This window comes from Sander lucioperca, chromosome 15 (assembly GCF_008315115.2).
Source record: "Sander lucioperca isolate FBNREF2018 chromosome 15, SLUC_FBN_1.2, whole genome shotgun sequence".
Taxonomy (NCBI): Eukaryota; Metazoa; Chordata; class Actinopteri; order Perciformes; family Percidae; genus Sander; species Sander lucioperca.
The window spans coordinates 24560602-24585969 of record NC_050187.1 but is presented as its reverse complement, the minus strand read 5'-3'; the positions used below and the strand labels follow the sequence as shown (position 1 = coordinate 24585969).

Genomic DNA, 25368 nt, shown 5'->3' with positions numbered 1-25368 from the left:
GTAATAAAACAAGACCTGCTATCATTTTGTGTTGATATTTTGATTTGGTGGTCTATATTCCCAAATTTGCAAATACTCAAGCACAAACCATTTGATAGAAAACTGACTTAAGGCCTTTAAGGCCCTGAGGGTCTAGGCCCCTGGTGCAGTTGCGCGCATTGCGCAGTTGGCAATCCTGTCTTGCCTACATTACCCTAAATCACAACTAATGGAACACTAACAAACATGTTGCTGCTTTTCCAACAGGATACACAAACCTATTTTTAAAGGATATATTTATTTTATTATTTTGTATGTTTTACTAATTAATGCTTTTTGTTTCATGTTTTCTCCTCAATTTAATATTTAATGCTTCTTCCGTACTATGAGAGAAGAGAAGCTTACTCAGGGAAAATATTGAAATGTTTTCAATAAATATTTTAAGAGGAAACTGAGTCAAAAAGAACAACTTTAAAGCCAAGTGTAGAAATTATGTATTTCTTCAAGGAGAAAAAACAGCAACAATAGACTTACAGATAACTTGTAAGATTTAAAATACATGACGTTATTTAACCTGTAGGCCCACAGAATTTTTGCCAGTCATACAGTGAAACTGTTATTGATCAACTTAACCACTAGAGAGCAGCCTTTTCCATATTATTGAAAGTTCATATTTTCAGAGGTGTCCTTCCTCTGCACATTAATTCTCTCTTACCGTTGGTTGTGTGTTTGCGTGTGTCTGTAATATTAAGGGAGTTTGAATGTGATAAAAAGACAGAGAGAGAAGAAGAAGTGTGAGCATATGTTGTACATTTTTCTGTGGACCAGTGCCACCCCACTTCCCCAAAAAACTAATCCACTCTCTCAGTAAGTACTGTACAGCTCCCCTGTACTTTTTCACCATATCTCAGCATCATTCAACTGCGCAATGTCTTCAAGTAACACTGAGTTCAGATCCCTGTACAGTCCCTCAGCTGCAATCAACATGAAGCTAATGTGAAGGGAAGACAGTCAGACAGACAGGGAAAAGCAGAGAGGAGGGGTTAGATAAGGTAAGAATGTAAAAATAGATGAATCAAATGAAAAGAAAAAAGTAAAGACTGCTGAAGAAGGCTGTAAAAAAAGAAAAAAAAAAAAGAAAAGAATACACCCTCACAGGAGCCGGTGAGACGGAGAGACAAAAGGTAGCTGGAGCAAGGAAAAGAAGGAGAATACTAACAAGGGAAAAACAGCAGAAGAAAGAAGTGACAGAGGCCCAGGTAAGATTTTTTTTCAAGCAGCAGGGATATAGAGAATGACTTGTTAGACTGTAATAACTTCCTCAACTGAAATCCTGAATGTCCTCTCAGTGTAATTCAACCCTCAATTTCCTCTGTGATGGAAAATTATTGTTTTCTTGAGACTCAATGAGCTGCATTGTTTCCCCTCTACATTATCGGAAATAGAGTAATAGTTGTGTAAATGACACCGAAGAGACACAGAAGAAAGAAGTCTCAGTCCTGTTTATGTTCTACAGAGATAGCATCCACAGCTATGATTGCAAGATTAGAGTGAATTAGTCCAATATTTTCTTCCTGCAGGAAAATTTGTGAAAACTTCCTCTCGTAGCCCACTGGATGAGTCAACATGAAGCTGAGCTTCACCAATGCCCTGTTTCTTCTCCTGAATCTTCACACTTGTGCAATCATGGTGAGCCTGTGGCTTTTGTTGAAATGTGCTGAATATGCATTGAAAACTACAAACTAGTTGAGCACAAAGCTTAATAAAAATGATGACCTGGGTTTGTGTCACGAGTAGGGTTGCAGCTGCAAACAAATGGTAAAAGATCACATGGATATATTCATCCGGAATGTTTTGTGATAGGTGTTTTAATGGCACAACATGAGCTATGGAAGCGTAGCGCCAGTGTTTTGGGTCAGCATTGCACCTGTTTCCCATCTCATCTGGGAGGACTTTTGGGGCAGATGTGGACCTGGCACCGACTACAAAGCTTCACGAAATATAAGTATTTGGGGTATATGAAGGGAGATGGATGTGATATAGAACGCATACCATTTTCATTGTGGTTTCAATTGATGTTATTTTTTAATCATTTACAGTACACTGACTTCAAGAAGTTGATTTTCTTAGATTATTTAGATTAGATAATAAGCCTCATCATCACACACACTGCATCACACTGATAAAAACTGAAATTATTGTCATGTTGGGACACATCAGCAAAGTTTAAGACAATAGGTTTACAATGTTGACAAGTTTATGCCTGAGGTTAGTGTATGCCTGTGGAATGTCATGAAAAGAAAAACTCATCCTTTCAGCTCTGCATGATTTTTGTGTGTTTGTGTGTGTGTGTGTGTGTGTGTGTGTGTGTGTGTCAGGGAGGCAGAGCCCAGCGCAGACAGAGACAAGCTGAGGAGAGCCTGAGACCGTATATTGGCAGAGTAGAGCCAGGTAAGTACAGTACAGTAGAGGAATGCCATTTTCTGACTGTATGTCAGTTATATATCTCTTATAGACAAAGTAAGTTCTATTTGAGGGTATTAATATAGTCTAAGGTACAAAAGAAAGTATCATGGGCTGCAGAAAATATATTTTTTTCCACATCATGGAATGAATTATGTGTTTTAAATTCACCATCTAAAAACTGGCAAGGATAGTCCAGAGTCCAAAAAGTACAAGGCAAGTATATTAGCATGTATATGAAAAGAATAAGCAGACAAGGTTCTATACAGTTATTATACCTACATGAATATGCATTATAAGACATTTTGACTGTAAATTTTGGACCAAGAATTGAATGTATAGCAATGATTAAAATCAGGTACGTTTTCATTTTTCATATTTGCTTTTCTTTTTCTTCTTCTAACTTCATTTTTTTTTCCCTCCACCACTCTATGGCATTTTATTATCTTAAATAGACTCTCATGAGACATTTTATATGATGCTCTCATCCAAAACACCTTTTATTCAGCACTGAAAGCTGAATCAGTGGTCATTGGAGGTAAAGTTAAATTAGGAAACACAAAAATGATGTAGTAACAATAATGTTTCTTTGTGTTTCAGAAAAGCTTTGTGAGCTGCTGAAATGCCGCAGTCCAGTGGGATCTTGGTGCCAGGTAGTTCAGGAAAATGGAGTTCTCGTCCCCAAGTGTGTTTGTCCTCAGTCCTGTCCACGGTAAACGCCTCATGACATTTAAAACAAGTCAGACTATTTTAGTTTGTATACATTTTGAGAATTTTCTGTATTTGACCAGGAAATGTACGTAAATGTATCCTTTATCTCTATGTAAAGTTGCATACTCACTGTTTTTGGTTTTGTTAATCATACTCATATTAAACAAAAACAAGATGTAGATTTTGGGATGAAATCACAGCAGTTTTTATAATCCAGCTGTGCACCTCACATAAAGTTTTGCATCTGGGCACTGGCTCATGCAATCAGGCAGAGGGCACCAGTGTGCAGTGTTCTGGGAAAGACCTATGGGAATGAGTGTTTGCTGCATAAAGAAGCCTGCAGAAAGAGACGCCGCACCGGACTAGCTCACACAGGACCCTGTCTGGGTAAACACGCACAGCATTAGATATTACACACAATTTCCACTGTGTACTGCAGCCTGCCAAAGTAGCTCTGCTCTCCTTCTTGATCAGTCCCCAAGGCTAAATGCACTGAGGAGGAGTTAAGCCAGTTTCCATATCGTCTCCTGGACTGGTTCCTGCTCCTGAGTCGTATGGGGGAGTCCTATGTACCTGCTGCCCCGCCCCAGAGCTGCCTCAGCCATGCCCAGAGGACACAACTAGCACAGGTAGCTGGAACCTCGTGCTTTAAAGTGAGCCAAAGCAGCACACTGACAGACACCAAAGGTCTGCACCCAAAGATGATTGTTGAGTACTAAACATTATCTATGATGATGCAAATTAAATCAATATCCACAACAAAGTGTAATGCTAAAGGAACTATAGCCGGAAGAACAATATACCAAGGGATCACTTCCACTCCTAGTGTAACCTAACCCTGAACATAAAGTTGTTTTTGACACCAGACACCATCATCGTGCTAATATACAAACTACGCTTCATGCATTGTCCAGTAAGAAATCAATGCTAACAACCTACTGTAAGTGATTGTGTTGCTTGTCGTGTGGTCGTCCACAGAATGAGACAGGGGCACCATGTATAAATAGGATTTGGTCAATAATCATTAATTATTCAATAAGATGGTGGATGGATGAATAACTTAATATCCTCCCACCAGCCACCTTGACCTCCTGGCCTCAAATGAATTAAAAGAAAACTTCTGCATAATTTTTGATGGTCTGAAAAATTATATAGTTTAGTTGTTTTTTTTTTGGAACAAAATTATTTTTGTGGCACTTCATACATCTCCAACACTATGTGCATTCTGCATAGAATTTCATCCTTCAAAAATGTTAACCCTAGCATGGAGAGAAATAGAACTTTTTTGTAAAAACAGCCATGGTAGCAGCTGTCGGCTGTACTCAGGCACAGCAATGCTTTGAGCTGAATGCTAACATCAACATGCTAACATGCTCACAATGACAATGCTAACATGTTGATGTTTAGCAGCTATTTTTTACCATGCTAACCATTTTAGTTTAGTGTGTTAGCATGCTAACATTTGCTAATTAGCAGTAAACACAAAGTACAGCTTAATAATGATAGTAATGTCATGAGTTTTGCAGGTATTTGTCATACAATTTTGACTTGATGGTGACATTATATGAAAAGTCAGGGGATCACCAAATTCATTCATCCTCTGAAGTCCTTGAATGTCAAATTTAATTGCAATCCATCCACTAGAGCTAAACGTTGCCATCCCTAGACCTAATATTGCAAGCATGGCTAACAATGCATGTTTATTTCATTTATTGCCATATCAATTAAAAATGCTGTGCAAACAATGAGCTCTACATAGCTATTTTTCCACCATTACTTTTATCTCTCTTCTTCTCTCTCTTTAGCAAAGATTTACCGTACTGGACAAGAACAACGATGGGAAGTTGAGCCGCCGGGACCTGAGGAAGCTGCATTACAAGAGGATGCCACTGGAGCACTGTGCTACACCATTCTTTCAGTCAGTCCCACCTCCAGCAGCTATCGCTACAGGGCTGCAAAGAAAGGCCTCTAAGATTTTAGCTATTGGATAACAGGAGAATCTTATGATGATTAACTTAGATGACTTAAATTTGAATGAACTAGTATTGGCATGTTTTTTTCTGAAAAGTCAGAAACACATACCATCATAACATTCACATATATTAACTAATGATTCATTTTTAGTGTTGCATGTATTTTCAGGAAACTAGTAGCATGGGAGGAAAAAATCTATGATTTCATGGCCTATTTGGTAAAATCTTACTTACCATTTGGGTGACTGAGTAGTTAATAACGTAAAGGGGGTGTTGCTCATCATGTTCATATCACCATATGTCACGCAAAGGCTCATAATGTGAACCTTCTGTCTCTTGCAATATGTTACTTTCCAGCTAATTACTGAAACACCAAGGGTTAAAAATGTCACACAGGCGCATTTCGACCCCGCTCTGTGACCAAGTTGCACCTCCCACCATGCTGTTCTCTCTATCCATTCATTCTCCATGCCAACACCCGCTTCCTGTGTCCTCCTCCCCTCCGATCTCATGACCACACCATCTCTCCATCATCTTACTCCTCCTCCCCTTCATTACTCCTTCTTTCCCCCTTCTGTGCTTCCTACTTCATCTTCAAATAGATGTATCCTCTCCCTTCCTCTTTGTCAATCCTTCTTTAATTTTCACTCATTCTTTCATCCTTCCATCTCTCCCCTTTCTCTATCCTCCATACTCCCAACCAACCCCCTTTTCTCTGCCAGTCTGCAGTGACATGTTTTGTGTGAGTAGGGCTGGCTGTGTCAATGTCAAGCCATTCCCAGCAATGATAATGTTTATTACCCACTGTGTCTCCCGCTGCCCATGGATTAACACAAATTGAAGGAGTACCCTTCAGAGATAACGCTGCAGGGTGAACTGAAAGACAATGGCTGTTGAAGAGCCCCAATGCAGTTGTTTCCGTACCTATGTCTATATACCATCTCTGTGTATATCTGTCATGTTGTGTGTGCATGTAACAAGTGCATGGGTCCATAAGAGTATGAGTGAATGGTAATGTCATGCTGTGCTGTGTTGCAGGTCATGTGATCAGAACAGGAACAGGAAGGTGACCCTGCAAGAGTGGACGACCTGTCTGGTGGATCGCTCCGAGGACTGGTTCTACCATTTTATGTGTTAGTCACAACTTTTGCCCAATTTTCCCGTAATTCCTCATGGTAACAGATAGATGTTGATGAAGGTTATAGCCTACTGTAATGGAATAAAAGTAATCTATTGTATGTTATGCAGTTGAAGAAGAGAAACGATTCTCAACCAAGTTAACAGGATACTTTATGTTACATGTTCTTTTATGTTATAAGTTTTACCTCAAAATTAGGTCTAAATCATGAACCTTCTTCTTAGGAAAATAATTTCCTGGACGATGATTACACTTATTCATTAAAGCGGCAATTTGGTATTGCATGTCCATAAAATTGATGGATTTACGAGAAGCAGATTAAAAAAGGAATGGTCAAAATAGTTGCGGTGGAGGCCAAGACATCCAGACTTTTATTGACTTCAGGAAGAATATTGTTTTATTACTGTATTAGAGTTGAGTAGTAGTACTCCTTGTGATAAGTATAATGGTTCAGGCTTGATTGTTCATTCTTGGTATCTTAGATGTTAAGATCAAAATTTCTTATCTTTAATTTTAGTATCTGAATTTGATTAGACACTCAAATTCCAGATGAGGCATTGAGATCTGAACACAAGTAACCCAAATATTTTGACAAGATTTGAATTTTTGGATCCAAATTGAACTGAATTTGAACAATTTGAAAAATATAATATAACCTTTAAATATTGAGCGCTTGAATCTGAATTTGTGAACCCTACAACCCAAATGGGTTTGTATCTATACACAGAAAATTAAGTTTTTGCGCGAAGTGCACAACTTTATATTAACTTTTATTGACCGCATACATTTAGATGATTTTCGATGTAACATATTTCAGTGCTAAATTCTATTGTATTTATATTTCAAGTATTCAATAGTAATTAAATTAAGACATATTTCAGAGTTTTAGAATTATTATTTTTTATACATATATATATATATATATATATATATATATATATATATATATATATATATATATATATTGGTAAAAATATGCTTTTTCCAAGTCAATTAAATCAATTGTCAATTGTTTTATCTACAGCAATGAGAATGGGGTCCCGCAAGTTGTGTCCTACAATCAAAGAGAACCACCTTTGAAATGAAAAACAGCCATGAACTCCTTCCTGCATGTCTTTTTTACATTACTGTAAATAACTCACTGGAGACAACAGCACCACAGTTAACTAATATAAAAGCTACACAATTGGAATCTCTACACACTGTTTACGCATATGTTTCACGCCAGTATTCATGCTCGTAACATAGGGATTTATAACCTCATCAAATCTGAAAGTCTGCTGGTTGTCTGTGCATTCATGTGTGTAAATAAATGTCTGGACGGACTGACTGCCAGTCTTGTTAATTACATTAGCTGACATTTGAACATTTGTGTTGTAAAAGAGCAGAGGCAATAGCCAATATTACCTAAATACCCAAATTACATTGCATGCTTTGAATAACCAATTAAAAGAGAGGATGACAGCAGTGCAGACAGACAGTGCGATGTACACTGAATGACAAACTAGATGGGAAATAAAGACAAAGGGGAAAAGAAACGCTTAGTATGGGATGACGTGACCGGAGAAGAGACAGAGAGATAATAAAGAGGGTGAAAGGGAGAAGTAGAGGAAAGTGTCATAATTCACTGGAGGAGAGTGAGGGAGGGAAGGAGGGAAGCAAAGTGACTGAAGGAAGGAGAGAGAAGTACAAAGTGTGTTTGTGAAAGATGGGAGGAGGTAATGCACTGTAAATGGGACTTGAGAGAAATGGAGTAATGCATAAAAAATGGATCAGAAATGAGGGAAAGACTGAGAACGGAGAGTGAGAGGGGGGAAGGGATGGCTGAGACAGCGGGAGGAACTGAGGAGAAGAGGAAATGCAAGAAAAAAGGTTTTGATGCTGCAAAACATTTCCTCTACAGCCGACTCTGTAAATAGCATCTCCCAGCATGATGCAGAATATTTGAAACACTTGACCTCTGTCAAGGTCAGAAAACTTGCACAGTGCCAGCTAGGCAACTTTTTGTACGTATGTACCATCTATAATACATGCTGCTCTAAAAACTCTTGTTGCATCTTGTTTGTTTGCGTCAGTTTTGTGTGTGAATGTGTGTGTGGTTTTGCTCGTATTGGTGCTACAAGATCAATAGGAGGATGTGTGCGTGGCCTGGGGTGGGTTCTTTGGTATGACTGGTTTCTATGGACTAATTAGCCTTCACATATACTATGCCTGAAGGATGAGGGGGGCGAGAAAGAAAGACATTGGAAAGAAGATGAAGAAAGGGGGAGAGATTTCAGTACTCAATGTGATATGCAGATTCAGTGCAGACAGACACGAGGCAAGCAAGTACCGAGGACTGCTTGCTCTACATGTCGGGCAGAAAGAAAGTGCATAATCATAAATATCAAAACAAGATGTTTTTATTCCATCAGATTTTCACTTAAAAACTTTTGATAAAGTGGAGTGGACCACTGGAGGGCTGCAGTTCGTTATGGTGCACGGAGTAAAAAACAAGTCTAAACTGGGAGAAAAACAAGGAAAACAAGCATGAAAACAGAACAAAAGCAAAAGAGATTAACTCTACTGAACTGAGATGGAACTGTATTTGCTAATGATGAGTGACCTGCGGAACGGAAAGCTGTTGGTCCTGTCATTCCGCTATGTAAAAAAAACTAAAAAATGCTCTGAATACTAAGTCCATACCTCCTCCGACAAACAACTCTCCTCAATCACATCTTTCTTCTCTAGGGACTACTTCCTTTATCCGAAAAAAAAATAACAAAACTGTTGGAGGCCACCCTCTGGAGGTCCAGCATAGCCTCCTCTCTCTCACCACTGCTCTTTCTTTGTGTGTCTTCATACCCCCCCCCCCCCTGCTAACAGATTCCCCTTCATTACCACTGGACCACTGTCTCCACCTCCTTCCCTCCCCCCATCCAAACATGAGAGGGCAGTTGTAGATTGATCCACCTAATCCTACTTTACCTTCCTGTCACATACACACGCATACACACACACACACACGCACTCACACAGCGTTCACATACTGTCCTCCCCTGTCACACCCCTCCCCTGTCACACCCCATTTGGATATAAGAGAAGAGGGATATCTGTGCCACCCACCTCTTTAACCTTGTTCGCTCTCCTTCTTTTGGTGCTGATCAGAGATCTGATCTGTGATGGCTTGCTTGCATTACTCTCTCTCTCTCTCCCACGCACACACACACACACTCTCTCTCTCTCCCAAGGGACTCTGACAGCACAGGAGCAGATGGGTGGCTGGTGATGACATGTTGTTAAAAATAAGGATTCCTGTTAACCCGTTTTCAGCTAGCACACCCTCCATCCCTCATGTCCCCCCATTTCATCTAATTTCTCTCTGTCAATTTCTCTTTATCACTTTCTCTCTCTGTCAATCCCTCTGTCTCTTTTTTGCTTTTACAACACTGTCCATGTTACTCAGTACCAAAGCCAACTGACTGTGGCAGTGAAAGCATGCAACCAGAGACCCCCGACCCCCAGAAAATGATATTTAATACATGGTTGTCATAAAGACGGCCCCTTGCATTATGCATGGCTTGTAAGCAGACATTCATAATAGATGAAAAGGCCCGTTTTGCAGTTTCTTTTCATGCAATTATGCCAAATTTTTACTCTCACTTTCTGTCGCTCTCTGTGCGGATGGAGTTTGTCCGGTGACTGTATGTCGATAAATTATTAAACGGCAACACACGAGGAGAGGAGCTGTGTGGATCAAAAGAAATATTCAGGCCAGTCACGATGGCAGTGAAACTGAGAGAGGATGTGTGTGAGAGCTTGTGGGTGTGTGTCACCCAAGCTTGTGCATCCATTCCAGGTCTGACAGATGTCCGACAGATGTCCAAAGTCTTAGGAAAACAGACTACATTGTGTTTCTCAAATCAAATTCCCCCCCCCAAAAAACAGCATAAAAATTGTTAGAACACAGCTCATACATAAAGTTGTATGTGTGCAGTAATCTCTCTAAGGTTAATCACCATCCAATCTTCAAAAGCAGCCGCCCGTATCGTGCTCTGCCAGATTGCCGACTTTCAGAACTTCTTAGGGACTGTAAAGTGGGCCAGCGAATGGAGCGGGATACAGAGAGGAAGATTGGCTTTGAAAGAGAGTCCAGTCGCAGCAAAGGGTCCTCACTCAAAAAAAAAAAAAAAAAGTACCAGTTGTGATACATTTATTAATAGCGCTCATGTGCCACATTTTTTATTCTTCTTTGAAGTGATGTTGGAGACAGAGAGGAAGGGAGAGAGAGGGTGTCTTTCAGATTTTAGCCTCCGGTCAGACAATATTCCCTCTGGGTGGAGAGGGTCCCATTCAGAGCGACCTCAATAGCCCTACACTGAAGTACCTGGGGAATGAGTGAGAAAAGGCCCCATCATAGAATGGGAGAGAGGGAGTTAGCACACAATGTGGTGAGCCTCTTTCTATTTTCCTAATGATATTGATTAAAGAGCTCAGGAGAGAGAGCATGTATACATGAGGCCCACCATTGTGTGCAGATGAGAGGGCTGGGTGGGGTTGGAGAGCCACTGATATGAATGCCCACAATCCTCTGAGAGCTACACTTGACCTATAGGTGGAGGACATAAAGCCTTCAATATGGCTGTCCTGTAGACAGACTTTATAGTCTCTGTCCGGTAGATTTCCAGTTCATTACATTGTGCCCTCATTATCACATGCAGGGGGGATTCACTCTGAAACCAAGACCCAGGCAGCAAACACAAGTCACTAGCCTAAATGCAACAATTTTCTTAGTAAGACTTCTATAAGCAAGACTGAAATCAAGAATAAAAAGGCTTAGATGAGAAAAATATGTAGAGAGAAAGAAAGTAAGGGGATTTATTGTAGAAACTGATATGATATGAGATATATATATGTATATATATATATATATATATATATATATACATATATATATATATATATATATATATATATATATATATAAATATATATAAATAACTTTTAATTCCATATCTACAGAAAAAAACAAATACAATTTTCTCATTCTATTCATTTAATGGGAAAATATAAAGGTTCAAAATTAACATATGTTGCTGCACAAACAAATGGTTTCCTCAGCACTGTCAAAAGTCCAGTTACTCTTTTTATTTTTATAGTACAGTCTTTAATTTGTTTTAAAGCCAGCATGCACACAAAATATTTGCATAAATCCATTAAGCGTCTGATAGGCCATCCTTCCATTTAAACATGTTCATTTAGAGGCAGTCTAAGCAAAATACTGCCACTTCCCGACCCTGGTCTGGGAGCCCAAAACAGGAAAGGTGTAACATATAAGCCTATACTGATGATGAGACTGACTGACAAACAAGCGATAAGGGCACAAAGACTGAAGCCCTCTCCTAATACAGATGTTATCAGACCAGCCGGATAACGGTTAATGTAGGGCAGGCTAACTTTTTACCTTACCTCCCCTTTCCCTAATGCTGCTCTTGACAACACAAACAATCTATCTCTCTCTCTCTCTCTCTCTCTCTCTCTCTCTCTCTCTCTCTCACACTCTCTCCTCATCACCACCCCCATTTAGCGACCTTACCGACCAGCCCCTTCACACTCACCCACTCGCTCACTCACTATCAGATTGCACATTCAGATACACAAACACACACAATCACACATAAGCCCATTTGAATTGCAAGTGAGCTCTGTTCACTACCAGAGGAGGTAAACAGAGGGAACAAGTGAAAAGAACAGAAGGGGAAAAAAAGAGTGACAGAGGGAAAACAGAAAATGAGAAGAGAAGAGAAGAGAAGAGAAGAGAAGAGAAGAGAAGAGAAGAGAAGAGAAGAGAAGAGAAGGGGGGGACACAGGCTTCACTGACCGGATGACATTCACACAGTTTTTAGCAGGACAAGCCTCCACGTGTGAAGGACTAAGAGACAGAGAATGAAGAGAGTGCCTGGGGAGCTTTGCACCACACCAGGGCACATAGGAGCTGGGACAGCCCTGAAGGGACACTGGAGCCCTGAAGGGACACCTCCTGAAGTAGGGAGTGAGCAGCACCCCATGGGAGACGGAGTCAGAGGAACACCCGACAGCAACCTGCTGTTGCTCCTCCTCTCCTCACGACCAGCTCTCATCCCCTTCTCCTCCTCCTCCTCCTCCTCCTCCTCCTCCTCCTCCTCCATCCTCGCTCCCTCACTCATTTGATCCCATCCCTCACTTCCTGCGCAGGAGAGGGAGAGCGTGCACTGAGAGAAGGTAAGGGGGATGCATGCATGCATGTTGTTGTCCGAGCATGTGTGTGTGTGTGTGTGTGTGTGTGTGTGTGTGTGTGTGTGTGTGTGTGTGTGTGTGTGTGTGTGTGTGTGTTTGTGTGTGTGTGTGTGTGTGTGTGTGTGTGTGTGTGTGAGTTAGCGTCTCTTATTGCAACTGGATATGTAAGTCAGCAACTTGTTTCTTTGGAACACTTCTTTGTGTGTGTGTGTGTGTGTCTGTGTGTGTGTGTGTGTGTGTGTGTGTGTGTGTGTGTGTGGTCTCTGGAGGGTTTTTTAAAAAGCTGACACAGATGCAGGGCACTTTTCATTTGTTGCGGGATCGTTTTCATCTTGACAGCATGTTTAAAGACTGTGCTCATCAGTTATCTGTGTATTTTATTACTCACTGTGTTTGTCTTTTCTCTCTGACTACCAATAATTATCTTGTCATTTTAAAAGAAAAGTATGACTTTGGAGTGGGGCAGCAATCACAGAGAGAGAGCAGACATAAAGTATGCATCAAGAAAGGGCATGATCCTGCACGAAGGTGTAAGAGATGCAGGCACAAAGGGACAATGAAAGTAAGGAAGACAGAAGAAGGATTAATATATTCAAATGTATATGCAGCGAGGTAGAAAATCAGCCGTAAAATCGTATTAAGTTCCAGGCTGATAGCATTTTTTTTCCCCGCCATCATCTCGTCAACCCCCACCATGAACCACGGGCCATTTCTTTGCCCATAGTAGTTTGGGGGGACAACGGATCCTGCAGGGACCACCCCATGCCATTTAATCTGTCCCTGCCCACAGATAACAGAAGGCAGATGGTCCTGCCATAGCACAGGGAGATAGAAGATAGCAAATACAGTGTGCAGACAGATAGCACGCCTAATTCAACCTTTCCCTCTGAAACTGAGCCTACATTAACTTCTAAAGGAGGGGGGCCAAATGAAGTGAAAAGCAGGCAGAAAAGAAGGGCAGAGAGAGAGAAGGAAAAAGACAAACAGTATCCAGACTAAATTCAGTCAGTTGACAGTCAGGGATAAACATAATGGAAGGAGGAAACTAATCTAAAAGAGAAAAGAAAGAGCGGAGCGTGAGCGGGACCATCAAAGTCATGAGCTCCTGTGTTTAAAGGGGAGTGTGTATTTATTTATAGAGGGCTGTGGTTAAGTTCACTAAGCTTCCTCTCTCTGTAAGACCCAGCCTTTTTACCTTATGAAAATTCAATTGGCCATAATTTGCTGAGGAGCCGTATGCATATTTTATAAGCGGGTGCGTTTTGAAGAAACAAGCCCGCCAAGCTTTTTATGTGCCTTCATTTTTATCAAGACTAAATGAGGGGGAGTGTGAGGTTGTGCAGCCGTCTGGTAATATGTGACACCCTTTCGAACCCTTTCGACATGGGGGGCTAAAATAAACACCAATCAGCTTCATGTGTCATGTGTCAATTCATTGCAACCTTGTTGCATGGCAATAATGGTTTTTTTTCCCTCTGATTCCAACCCTCTCTTTTCCAGTTGTACATTCTCCTCTTTTCCTCTCTCCGTCTCCTTCCCTCTAATTACTCCAGGATCCAACATCCTCCTCTTCTTGCTCTCCATTTCCACAGCCTTTTCTTCTTCAGCCTCCCCTTCCTCTCCTCCCTCCCTCCCATTTCCATCTGCCTCTCTGCCACTGCATGTCTCTCAGTTAAAGCTTTATGGGTCGTTCACTCCCCCCTTTTTTGGAAAGGATAATGAGCAGGCGCCTCTGTGCGACTTTGTAGCTGTGCAACGATTTGTGAGTTTGGATCTCTGCGCGTCTCTGGGCCCGAAAGACTCAGATGTACCTTCTGTAGCCGCCTCCATGGTTACACTGTGATTGTCATCTGATCTATAGGGCACAGCAGTGACATAATACACCTTGTTAGAGGAAGGCGGGGAGTGTGTTTGTGAAGACTCTGTGACTTTGAACAAATGTTTTCTCTGGGGAGCAAGAAGAACACTGGGACCTGTAATCATCCTATCCACTATCACTAAATCACAACCACACACACAATCACACACCCATACATAAATATACACATAAAAATAGTAATAGAAAATAATAGTGTGAAATAAATAGAATAAAAGACAGAAAGAAAGACGCAAAAATATGATACAAGCTCTTGTTAGGCGTTGCATTTATGTATGCTGATTGGATCGGACTGCATCAGAGCACCTCCAGGTGTTGTCTGTGTTCTCCACATCAGCATGGCGTCACTTTCTTACTGATAAAATGGCTGCTAATAGCCGTGATGAAAGATATTTGTAGAACAGACTCATTTGAACTCCCCCGACTAAAAATAGAAATGTAGATGTAAAGGCATTGACTTCAGAGTGATATTATCAACCCACTTCGCACTTGGAAAATTTGTGCGAATTTTTACAGTAAGTGTCAAGCTGTGCTATACACACACATCCCAGAGTAATATGGAATGGTAATTTCTATTCCACTGCAGGAAAAATTCTGTCTGAATAGGATAGGATGTTTCTTCATATGAATGAATCATCAGCCGCTACAGCTCTTTAGTGTCTGTGTTAACGGTACAGTAGAAATGTGTGTGTGTGTGTGTGTGTGTGTGTGTGTGTGTGTGTGTGTGTGTGTGTGTTTTGCTGATGGGCTCTGATTGATGTTCTTGACCTTTCCACTATGCGTTCTCACAGCCTGGGAGATATCCAAGACGTGGCGACTGAGGAAAGTCAAAGAGCGAAAGAGATAGACAGCAAGAACCAGCAATGGCACTCATGTCCCTGTCGTGGTGTCTTAGTGCAGTTTTGGCACTGTTTTGTGTTTCTTCATGGACCCAGGTCCACTCCGCCCTGGCACCTGAGAATGAGGTGCCACTTCGCCCAACTACATGGTTCCCAGAAGGAAAGATCACCTCTGTAACTCTCCCCAAAGGACGGACTCGCAGGTAGGGTAATAGATGGGATTGGGAAAAGGTACAAAGCAATACACATTCAGGTGGTCTCGTCGGATCTAGTCTATTCAGATAATTGTCAGCGTTGACAATCTGTTGGTAATTTTATCGTGTACTTAGATGTTTTACCTAAGTAGAAGTAGCAATACCACAGTGGAGAAATACTCTGTTACAAGGTCCTGCATTTACATTTTTACTCATACTATTTGTCTTATTTCTACTAATAAGTGAAAGTACAAATGTATTAGCTAAAGTAAATACTCATTAAAGTAATTAGACTATAATGTTGCAGCAGGTAAAGGTGGTTTCCTTTTAATTATTTTATATACTACTGGGTAACTTGTAAAAAAACAATTCACCCCTGGATAAATAAAGTATTATGATATCCCAAAATAATACATCAGAATTTATTTGTTGATTATATGTTTATTATTAATCAGAATCTACAAAATAACTAGTAAGTAAAGTTATCAAATAAATAAAGTAGAATATTTCCCTCTAAAATGTGGTGGAAGAGTAGCAGAAATTGGATATATTCTATAAGTACTTCAAAATTGTATTTTAGTCCAGCACTTGAGTAAATGTACTTTCCACCACTGGCTGTGATTGGAAGTAAATTAAGTTAAGAAGATTTTGAAACTTAACACTACGCTAAAGGACTCCTTAACAGTAACAAAGTGAAGATTTGTCCCTGTTTGCAGTTCATGGAAGGTGCATGAATAAATCTTGAGGCCTGCTCATCAGATTTGCCCTTGTTTCCACTTCAATAACAAGTCATCAGCCATCCACCAACCACCTTTTTGGAGACAGGGGCTGATTCCAGCACCACTGTAGCGAGAGCGAGAGGAAGTGGAGCCCATTTGGCCTGAACCAGACACAACAGTGCCAGTGCTTGCTTTCTGAAACTGGGAGCTAAAATTTGCGAAATGCATCTCCCTGTGTGCTGCAGTCTGTCCACCAGTGCGGTCATGCAGAACCACATGGCAAATAATGGAGAGAAAACACAGATTCAGAAATGAATCACTCTATTAAATAAGCCACAAAGCGCCCTTGAGAATGACAGTGTCGCACATCTGTTTGGAAACAACCGCCATCTGCACAGAATCATGATGAATAATGATGTTTGTAAGGACGGAGAACAAATATGTATTAACAAATAACCGCATGGTTGGTTAATTTAATTTATAAATTTAATTTAATTTAATAGGGTAACTAGCTGTGAAGAAAGGACATGTTACATAACTGTTAGGGTTTATGAGAGACAGACTTCTTCTATCCAGGTGTCCTTGTGGAGGTAAAAAGTTCAACATCACAAGTTAACAAAAGTGATTGTTTTGAAAATAAGACCAGACCATCACAGCGGGAATGTTAAATGCCATCTAAAATGCAAATCTCTTATCCAACATGCACTGTTCTTAAAACATTTGATCACCATAAGGGACACAATAGTTTCTATGCCAAGCACGATCCCAGATAGTTACAGAAGGAAGGCAGATATCCATCTGAAACTGTCAATGCAGCCTTATCATCTGAGTCCCAGGTCACCTCTCCTGATCCGCAATCAAATGAATGATCAGCATGTAGGCAAATGGAAAGACAGTGACTGGCAACAGCTGCCAGTTGAAATTTTCAAGCTTTTGGGAAAAAAAATTATAACCAGCCTACCGTATCTAGAAATCATCCAACATAATGAAAGAATGTTGCGCAGTATGGTCTGGAAGATATCTTGTCTTCTCATCCATCACCTCGCAGCTGAATTTAAACAGGATGTTATCTTTTTGACATTCCGTGTGATGAATCAAACAACTTCTTTTTGCAGTTATCTTTGGTGTTTTCTCCACAGGCTATACTTCACACTAAAGAAGAAGGCTCCGGCGATGTCGGTGACTGTCAGCCCCTGTGACCTCCCCATCGAATGGAGCTTGTCAGCCCGCACCCTGAAGGACAAACCCCTCAAGAGCCTGCAGTGTGAGTGAACAGTAAGACCACAACCTGCACCCTCAGACACCCACTTAACCCTGAAGATAATCACTGCATCTGGCTAAGCCTAGACGATCAATTAGAGATTATTAACATTATATAACAGATAGGGATTTAGAAGAGGGCAAAGACTCTATCTCTATCCCACTTAACTTTGTGTTTGTAGAAGATTTACTTTTTGGAACACCAGAAGTTGTAGGACAGTAGTAAGGATGATCAAACTATTAGAAGTCATATAAGGTCTATAGTTTTAGCATTGCTTGTTTGTCTTTTGTTTGCAGCTTGGAGGTCATAGCTTCAATTTACCACTGCTGTTATATTACATTTATAGAATAATAAACCGACTCCCTTCGAGCAATTATATCACAGCTGAGGCCTTTGTTTTTTCAAAAGCGAGGTAGATAAGACTACCAAGATTATTTTATTCATCTTCCTATCAGCACATTCCCATTTGTTTAAGTTTATAGCACAGGAAATGCTATATAATGCTATAAATTTCATAAGAGACTTTGGATTTGAAAATCTCATAAAACACACGCACAAACCGAAAAGCGCTGCCAACTCCTGATTTAGACATTGAATAAACAATAAAATAAAACTAAGCTCTGAGTCTGCAATATTTTGTGCTTCGCAAAACCAAACAAATCAAATAAACTCGGGACATTTAAACATACTATCAAGCAGCAGATTTACAATATGGCTTAAAACTAAAGTCATGGCAATAAGTACTCAAAGTAAATGAAAGTAATCAAATTTCTAAGCTAAAAAAGGCTCAGATTTCTGGAAAAGGAATATACCTCAGAGTGTTCCATGAGCACTTTTCCAGGTTAACTAAACAAGCTTCTCTTCATGGTAAAATAACATTATGAAGTTATAAAATGACACATGAATCATTCAGTCCCTGAGCTTATGGGTCCCCATCGCCAGCCTGAATTATTCACTTTGATTCTGTAACATTTGGTCTCATTTGAGGAGCAATTTCTCATCTCGAGAAGCGATGAATAGTGAAGACGAGTGGTTTTTCAGTTTTATTTGCCAGTTGCGTCACTCAAGTGAAGAGCATGTACTTTAAAATGACAATACTTTAGGTAGGAATGAAAACACAGGCAACCATTCTTGAAGTGGCAATTGACATTGTGTTTATTGATTTGTTTATTTATGGAGGTGTCTAGGGTTTTCTTTATATCAGCCAGGTTCTATGTGCTCTGTTGTTCTTGTTTTATGCAATTTGCAGTACTTAATGTGTCCTGGCTGTAACCCCCAGAATCCTTTTAAAAGTGAAATAGAGTGCATACTCGACTCGTACACATGTATAACTGTGTTCACATAACAGGAAACAGAGTAGAGAGAGAATTTCTGTAGTTATGGTCTTTGTCTGTTCAATTACAATTGCTGCTCACTGAACCACAATACTAACTTAATTCTAAACTATTGTTGTTGCAATATTAACTACCGGATGCAATATCTACTTCACTGAAAAGTCCATTCTCAGTGTATGTGCACTGGAGGCTGCAACAAGTCTCCACATCACACTTATGTAAGTTGCATATTGGACCACGATTGGTTTCCAAACCAGGTGTGATGTCAACAAATCATGTGTTTACATGAGCACAGAGAAACTTTCTCCTATCATCGGATGAATGTGAAAACTCTGCACATACATCACTCTGAACAGTGAAGGTCAAACATCCAAGTGAAGAAACAATAAGCAAACTACTTGAATCAATTATATGTTTATAACTATGATTTCATTTTTCTTTCCTCACAGGGAGCACCAAAAAGAGTATGCCCGAGGTGTGGTGGCGAGGTCCTGGGATTGAGGAAAAAATGCACAGCTATACAGGCAATGCAGTTGACACCTACAGGGGTCCTTCCCATCCCCAGGCTTCCATCTACATCCTGAGGCTGCGCTCCAAACAGCAGAACAGCAGAGCTACAGTGTACCTCCATGAAGGCCTGGGCCCCTCAGGCGCCTTCCCTCTGCTCCCAGCTGACCCTCGAGTTCACACATTAGGCGTAGGCATGACCAGTGTCACCCTAAGCTGGGCTCCCAGTGCCTCGATAACCAGTCTCCCACAGACTCAGAAAAGCTATGATTATTGTGTCCTCGTCAACTCTCAGCAAAACTTGCCCAGCGTTTGTGCTGCACAAGAAAGCATAAGGAAAAAGAAAGACCAGAAACAAGAAAAGAAGGAAAGGAGGAGAAGAGTGACAGTGTGGCCAATTTTGAAAGAGTGGTGGTGGCAGCAGTGGGACTCTTATCCTGAACCCCAGAGTCCACCTTCCTCCCTTGCTGATGATAATGCTGATCTCCAGTGTGTGTGTCAGGGGACAGAGAGTGTTTGCACCGTCTCTGAGCTCCTGCCTGACACCCAGTATTACTTTGACGTCTTTGTAATTGACAGGTTGAACGGGACCAGCATGGCGTACAAGGGGACATTTGCTCGAACGCACGAGGAGGCTCGGCCGGATATTATCACACTAAGAGAAGGGGAGCTGAGGTGGGTGACCTTCCGTGACAGAGGCTCTAACTCAGAGCAGTTCTTCAGTTTCCGTCCTCGGGGTTGGCAGCAGAGTGGCCTCCTCACCTTGCAGAGCTGCGGTGGAGGTGAAAAGGTTAAGGTCACCGTGTCCAGTAAAGGTCAGGTTTTGACCTCCCAGGCAGTGGGGGGAGATTTAGTGCACATTTGGCTCCAGGGAAGTTCGTCCTATCTCATCCACTTGGAGAGAGAAGGAACTACTACAGGCCAGATTTCTGCTGCTGCAGACCCAGCTCTACCAGGTCTGATGGCTTCAGTCAAAATGCAGACCTCCTCAGCCTACCACCGCAAAGGGGTCCCATCTCTGCCCTCAACCTTGCAGATAAAATCCTTCAACCGGCTGCGTGGTTGCAACAGTGTCACCCTGGCGTGGATGGGCACAGAGGAAAGAAGCCTGTACTGTGTGTACCGCAGAAAGCTGGGAGACCGTGAAGCAGAGGCAGGGGGAGCATCAGCTCTAACTGCGCCCTGTCTGGGGCCAGAGTCCCGCTCTGACACCGAGAGGGTTCTCTGCAAGTATTTCCAGGAGCTGAATCCTCGGCGGGCCGTCACTACAGCTGTGATCGGGGGCCTGAAACCAGGGATGGCCTATGTGTTTGATGTCTATCTAATGAGACGCTGGGGGATCCCTATCAAGTATGCCAGCAAGATGGTGAAGACCAGAAAGGAATGCTGAGCTGCCGCCCCCTACAGGTTTTTTTTAGACTGTTCCAGTTTAGGGGGAAATGCATCGGCCATGGACATGAGACTGACCATGAGAACGAAGCCATTTGACTGTTGTGGAGAGACTGTTACCATAACAAGGAAATATTCCCCCTGGAGGAGCAATGGTTTTATTTAAAAACTCTGCACTATCTGTGCAAGTGGATGGATGGCATATGAGAATGATCTGCACACCAGCAAAAGTTCGTAACATTTACAATACAACTACTGTGCTTTCGTCATTTTGTTTTTCATTGTTGATGATGATGATGATGATGCTGTGCCAGTTGTCCAAGTACTTATTTTGTGTTGTGTGAGTACAAAGGACAGATGAGGTTTATGATGACAGAATGTCAATACAAAAACAACAACAACAGAGACTGTGCCAAATATGCAACAGAAACAGATGGGGCAATAATTGGATAACATCTGAGACAGGGGGGGTTTGCATTGTATATCTCCAGTGCTGCATATTGTACAGGCTTATAAACACAGATGGGTGCAATCTACAGATGCTTAGTTCAAAGTCAGTGTGTATCTTTGTGTTCTGCTTTCGCATGAAGCAGTGAAAAATACTTAGTGACTTGCCTCATTGTCTTTGATGTATTCTTGTGCTGCTTCAAACGCACCAATAAATACTAGGGTACCTGTACATTATTGACTGAGTGTATGTATACGTGTGTATGTAAATGGGCTTTCAAATTTGATTTTCTTGCTACCAAATTGTTTTCAGATAGCTTCGTGGTGCAGCTCAGTGCCATTCTAATACGTGAAATTCAATTTCAGGGAGATTGTGAACGTATAGGCCTATATTTTGGTAACTAGATGGGGCTGATAGAATGAAGTAGTCCTGCCTTGTCTTGTCTTTGAAAGTTTATTATCTTTCTTAAAGACAAATCTGTCCTTTGGCTGTCAGTAATTACTTATTTACTGTATATTTACCAAATAACAGCCCTTAGTAAGTATTACCTCAGACATCATTACACTATATACTAGCAGTATACTTTAAGTTAGTAAAGTGAGTCAGCTAAACGTTATAACAGTGTAAGGTGTAAATTAAGTTTATCATAAATTTAGGATTAATGTTGCAAATGTGTGAGTTTACAATTTCAAATTAAATCTGAATAATAGTTTTAAAATATAAAATACATTTAAATAAATTCATAATTATTGATACATAGTCAGAATTGGGATTATCAGAGTCTAGAGGCATGATTATATTTATGCCAGGCTTTTTTTAACCTTTTGACACCTGATAGATGAGTAGGCTATCAACAGACTAATTCAATGTAGTGTTACTTAGTAGCCTATAACTCCATGAAATCAACAACATATACAGTAGTAGTCTACAGCATATTGTCTGAAAAAAAAGATAGGTAACTAAGTAAAATAAAAAAAATGAGACATTATTAAATTATTATTATTCAATATGTTTTCCAGAAACTATCTCATCAGAGCCTCATTACATAGTCTGACGAACTCGATAATGAGAACCAATAAGGTCGCGTTTGTGCTTGTTACGTAAACACGTCGCTGTACGTATGGCGGAAGGTGACAGGCCAGCGCGCCAAATTGATATTGGATATTGCCAACAAAGGGAAAGGCAATATGATTTGTTGAACTTCTGAATAGTTAACCACACAACTCAACTGTAAAAAGTCGTAGACGCTTAAGAGGAAATATTACCGGATTACTTTACTCGGTCAACGTTGTTAGAATGGGTTTGCTCGAGCGCTGCCAGGAGCTCTTCAAGACCTCAAACCTTTACGAGGTGCTCGGCATCAACAAAGAGGCAACCGAGACCGAGATCCGGAGGAGCTACTACAAAGTGTCGCTGAAAGTCCACCCGGACCGGGCTCCTGAAGACCCGCTGGCCACGGAGAAATTCCAGGTTAACTATCTTGGTTGTTGGCTGTCAGACTGTACACATACAATGAACACAAGCTAGCTTAACTAGCTAACGTTAGCTAACTTAAGTAACGCTAACCCTAGCTAGTTGCCCTGGCTGAGTAACGTTATTCTCCTAACGGTTAACTTTATTTCCCCCTGTGCAGTCACTAACGTTAACGTTTTGACATTTTCCCGTCTTATTTATTGGTTAAAGTCAATTTTTAGCTAATTGATGTGCGTTTCTGTCAGAGCTTTGGTATAATTGCAGCTAACGTTAACGTTAGGTGCTACATAGACTTTACAGTTATTATGTTTCGAAAAACCGTTGGTGCTGATTTTCCAGTTTTATTACATGATGTTCCTCTTAGGAAAAATATCACAACAATCCTATGTGTTATAACCATAGACTGTAAATATTATTATTATTGTTATTATTATTATTATAGTAATATATTTTTAATATTAATGGTTATAACCCAATAAAAGCAGCATAATAATACCGATTAGAAAAGGGCAATATGGATAACATTCTAGTTCATGTTATAACGTCATGTATTTTCATATCACAAAATGTATATATGGTGGTAACGTTATACATTTTCTCAAAACTGTGTAAAGATCAGATAAACAGATGCAAATAACTGTATTTTTGTGTCCAGTAAATATAATACTAGACCGATTACGATACTTAATACCATTGGCAATCCTGTTATTCAGATATTAATAATACCTCCTCATTAATTGCAGCATTGCCCATAATGTGCCAATACAATCGGAGATACCAAATGAATAGCTTTGCTATAAAAGGTATGGCAAAATCTGACTGTTGACAAATTTCCCATGCTATCGTCATTACATAAAACTATGTGGCTTTTTAAAGCTGACAATATGAATATCAATAGTTCTAAGCATCTTCACGTCTTATTTTATATTACTCATATAATGCGTATAATAATGGTACATACCATACTTTTCAGTAAGGCCTCTAGATGTGTGTGTAAAATTGAGTCCCACCTGATTTTTTTCCCCCCCCTCCAGGTGTTGGGAAAGCTGTATGCGGTGCTTGGCGATAAGGAGCAGAGAGCTGTTTATAATGAGCAGGGGGTGGTGGATGAAGAGTCTGACGCCCTGAGTCAAGACCGCTGCTGGGAAGACTACTGGAGGCTGCTCTTCCCCAAGGTAACGGAGCACAGCAGGTGTTCTCTTTATTGGTATTAACATGACTTAATAATGAGTCACACACATGGCTTTGTTTTTGTGTTATACATGCGATGATGTGACACATGGAGCAAGTCACTTGTATTCCAGGAGTTTTAGACAAAATAGACACCACGGTACAAAACATGATTTAAAAGATTGCCTAAAATACCTGATTATTTAAGATGACACCTGCAGCACAACAACAACAACAACAACAACAAATAAAAGCCTACAACATAACCTTACCCAGGGATAATGGTTATGCTAACTTTTTCGACTAGTTTATTTGTTGCAGCATCATAAAATATCACATTAACATACTTGTATTGCCTTGACCAGCAACTATCATACACGTTTTTTTTCTCTCCATCCATCTCCTAGATTACATTGCAGGACATCCTTGAATTTGAGACTACATATAAGGGCTCTGATGAGGAGCGTCAGGATGTGATCCAGCTGTATGTGCAGCACCAGGGAAATATGGATGCCATCATAGACTCGGCCATGTGCTGCTCCCAGGATGATGAGCCCAGGCTCTGCAGCATCATCCAGGCTGCCATCCAGAGCGGAGAAGTCACAGCGTTTCCAGCGTTTACGCAGGAGAGTGAAAAGAAGAAGAAGGCTCGTAGAAAGAGGGTGAGAAATCACAGCTCATGTTATATGTATAGCTAGATCTTCTCTTGCGTGACTGTTGGATGGTCGAAAGATGCCTCCAAAACATTTACACTTTTCAATTTATAATGTCAATCTCAATAATTTGATGGCAATTGACCTTCCAGGCTAATAAAGAGCGAGAAGAAGCAGAAGAAATGCAGAAAGAGATGGGGCTCGGTGATGAGGATGACAGTCTTGTGATGATGCTTAAGGTAACAACGCATACGCACGTTTGAAATGGTTAGGGATTTTTTTTGTTTGTTCTCTCAATAACCATACTTTTCAATTTTTATTTTCCAGCAAAAACAGAAGTCGAGAGAGCAGAATTTCAACAGTTTCCTGTCTGACCTGGAAGCAAAATACTCCAAAAAAGGTGGGAAGTCCCAAAGAGGAAAAAGAGGAAAAAAGTAAGGAGGGTACAGGCTATGGTTATAGCAGATAACATGTATCTAAATGGCAGAACTCAATCAAAAAACATCATTTAGATTAATAAGAGCATTCTGCTTAACTGCGCCCTTCTGTATGTCTTTTATCTGGACTCGGTTTTATGTGATGTTATCGAAATGTAAATGCATTCTTTGTTTTTTGTCATGTATGTTTGGTCAAAGTCTTCATAAACACAAATAAATTCATATTTATATACATTTGTACACAGCTTTTTATTTTTTTGTATAAAATAGAATCAAAGAAAATGCATCGAAGAAAAGTTTTGATTTTCAAGCTTTGTCACCTTTGTAGCATGGCTGTCCGATATATTATTTTAAGAACGAATGAAGGGAAATTTACCCTTTGTGCAGTAACCCTGATGCATCCCCACTTGGCTTTGCTAAGGTAATCAGGAAAATATACCTTGAATACAGTATTTTGTATAGACATGATGAATGAATCCCTTAGTAATTCACATAAGTTTCTTCTAACTGCCCTGTATTCCTACATTATCTTGAGGTGTAGTAAAAGCA

The 25368-nt window shown here is 40.5% G+C and overlaps 4 protein-coding genes across 4 annotated transcripts in view; 3 read left to right on the top strand and 1 right to left on the bottom strand.

The window, feature by feature from the left end:
• ccser2a (coiled-coil serine-rich protein 2a) overlaps positions 1 to 1976 on the bottom strand; it is a 58422-nt gene extending 56446 nt beyond the window's left edge. The window contains exon 1 of the mRNA XM_031308181.1: positions 1963 to 1976. The gene's annotated coding sequence lies outside the window, so the exon portion shown is untranslated. The remainder of the gene's footprint in view (positions 1 to 1962) is intronic.
• LOC116056058 (SPARC-like protein 1) lies at positions 336 to 7594 on the top strand. The gene is made up of 9 exons (XM_031308196.2): positions 336 to 1238; positions 1560 to 1668; positions 2358 to 2430; positions 3043 to 3154; positions 3422 to 3540; positions 3628 to 3782; positions 4959 to 5071; positions 6165 to 6259; positions 7289 to 7594. The coding sequence occupies exons 2-9, from the start codon at positions 1606 to 1608 to the stop codon at positions 7342 to 7344; spliced, it is 786 nt and encodes a 261-aa protein (XP_031164056.1). The 5' UTR covers positions 336 to 1238; positions 1560 to 1605; the 3' UTR covers positions 7345 to 7594.
• Positions 7595 to 11857: 4263 nt separating this feature from the next.
• ndnfl (neuron-derived neurotrophic factor, like) lies at positions 11858 to 21317 on the top strand. Its single transcript, XM_035992052.1, has 4 exons — positions 11858 to 12504; positions 15185 to 15437; positions 17287 to 17411; positions 19192 to 21317. The coding sequence occupies exons 2-4, from the start codon at positions 15259 to 15261 to the stop codon at positions 20637 to 20639; spliced, it is 1752 nt and encodes a 583-aa protein (XP_035847945.1). The 5' UTR covers positions 11858 to 12504; positions 15185 to 15258; the 3' UTR covers positions 20640 to 21317.
• Positions 21318 to 22195: 878 nt separating this feature from the next.
• dnajc9 (DnaJ (Hsp40) homolog, subfamily C, member 9) lies at positions 22196 to 25056 on the top strand. Its single transcript, XM_031308149.2, has 5 exons — positions 22196 to 22556; positions 23594 to 23734; positions 24137 to 24391; positions 24535 to 24621; positions 24710 to 25056. The coding sequence occupies exons 1-5, from the start codon at positions 22383 to 22385 to the stop codon at positions 24818 to 24820; spliced, it is 768 nt and encodes a 255-aa protein (XP_031164009.1). The 5' UTR covers positions 22196 to 22382; the 3' UTR covers positions 24821 to 25056.
• Positions 25057 to 25368: the final 312 nt, after the last annotated feature.

Bases quoted from the DNA above. Each gene is read 5' to 3' on its own strand.
- ndnfl (XM_035992052.1), top strand. From the start codon at position 15,259: ATGGCACTCATGTCCCTGTCGTGGTGTCTTAGTGCAGTTTTGGCACTG. The intron at 15,438-17,286 runs GTAGGGTAATAG...TTTTCTCCACAG, and splicing joins CCCAAAGGACGGACTCGCAG to GCTATACTTCACACTAAAGA. The intron at 17,412-19,191 runs GTGAGTGAACAG...CTTTCCTCACAG, and splicing joins ACCCCTCAAGAGCCTGCAGT to GGAGCACCAAAAAGAGTATG.
- LOC116056058 (XM_031308196.2), top strand. From the start codon at position 1,606: ATGAAGCTGAGCTTCACCAATGCCCTGTTTCTTCTCCTGAATCTTCAC. The intron at 2,431-3,042 runs GTAAGTACAGTA...TTTGTGTTTCAG, and splicing joins TATTGGCAGAGTAGAGCCAG to AAAAGCTTTGTGAGCTGCTG. The intron at 3,541-3,627 runs GTAAACACGCAC...CTTCTTGATCAG, and splicing joins TCACACAGGACCCTGTCTGG to TCCCCAAGGCTAAATGCACT.
- dnajc9 (XM_031308149.2), top strand. From the start codon at position 22,383: ATGGGTTTGCTCGAGCGCTGCCAGGAGCTCTTCAAGACCTCAAACCTT. The intron at 24,392-24,534 runs GTGAGAAATCAC...TTGACCTTCCAG, and splicing joins AGAAGGCTCGTAGAAAGAGG to GCTAATAAAGAGCGAGAAGA. The intron at 24,622-24,709 runs GTAACAACGCAT...TTTATTTTCCAG, and splicing joins GTCTTGTGATGATGCTTAAG to CAAAAACAGAAGTCGAGAGA.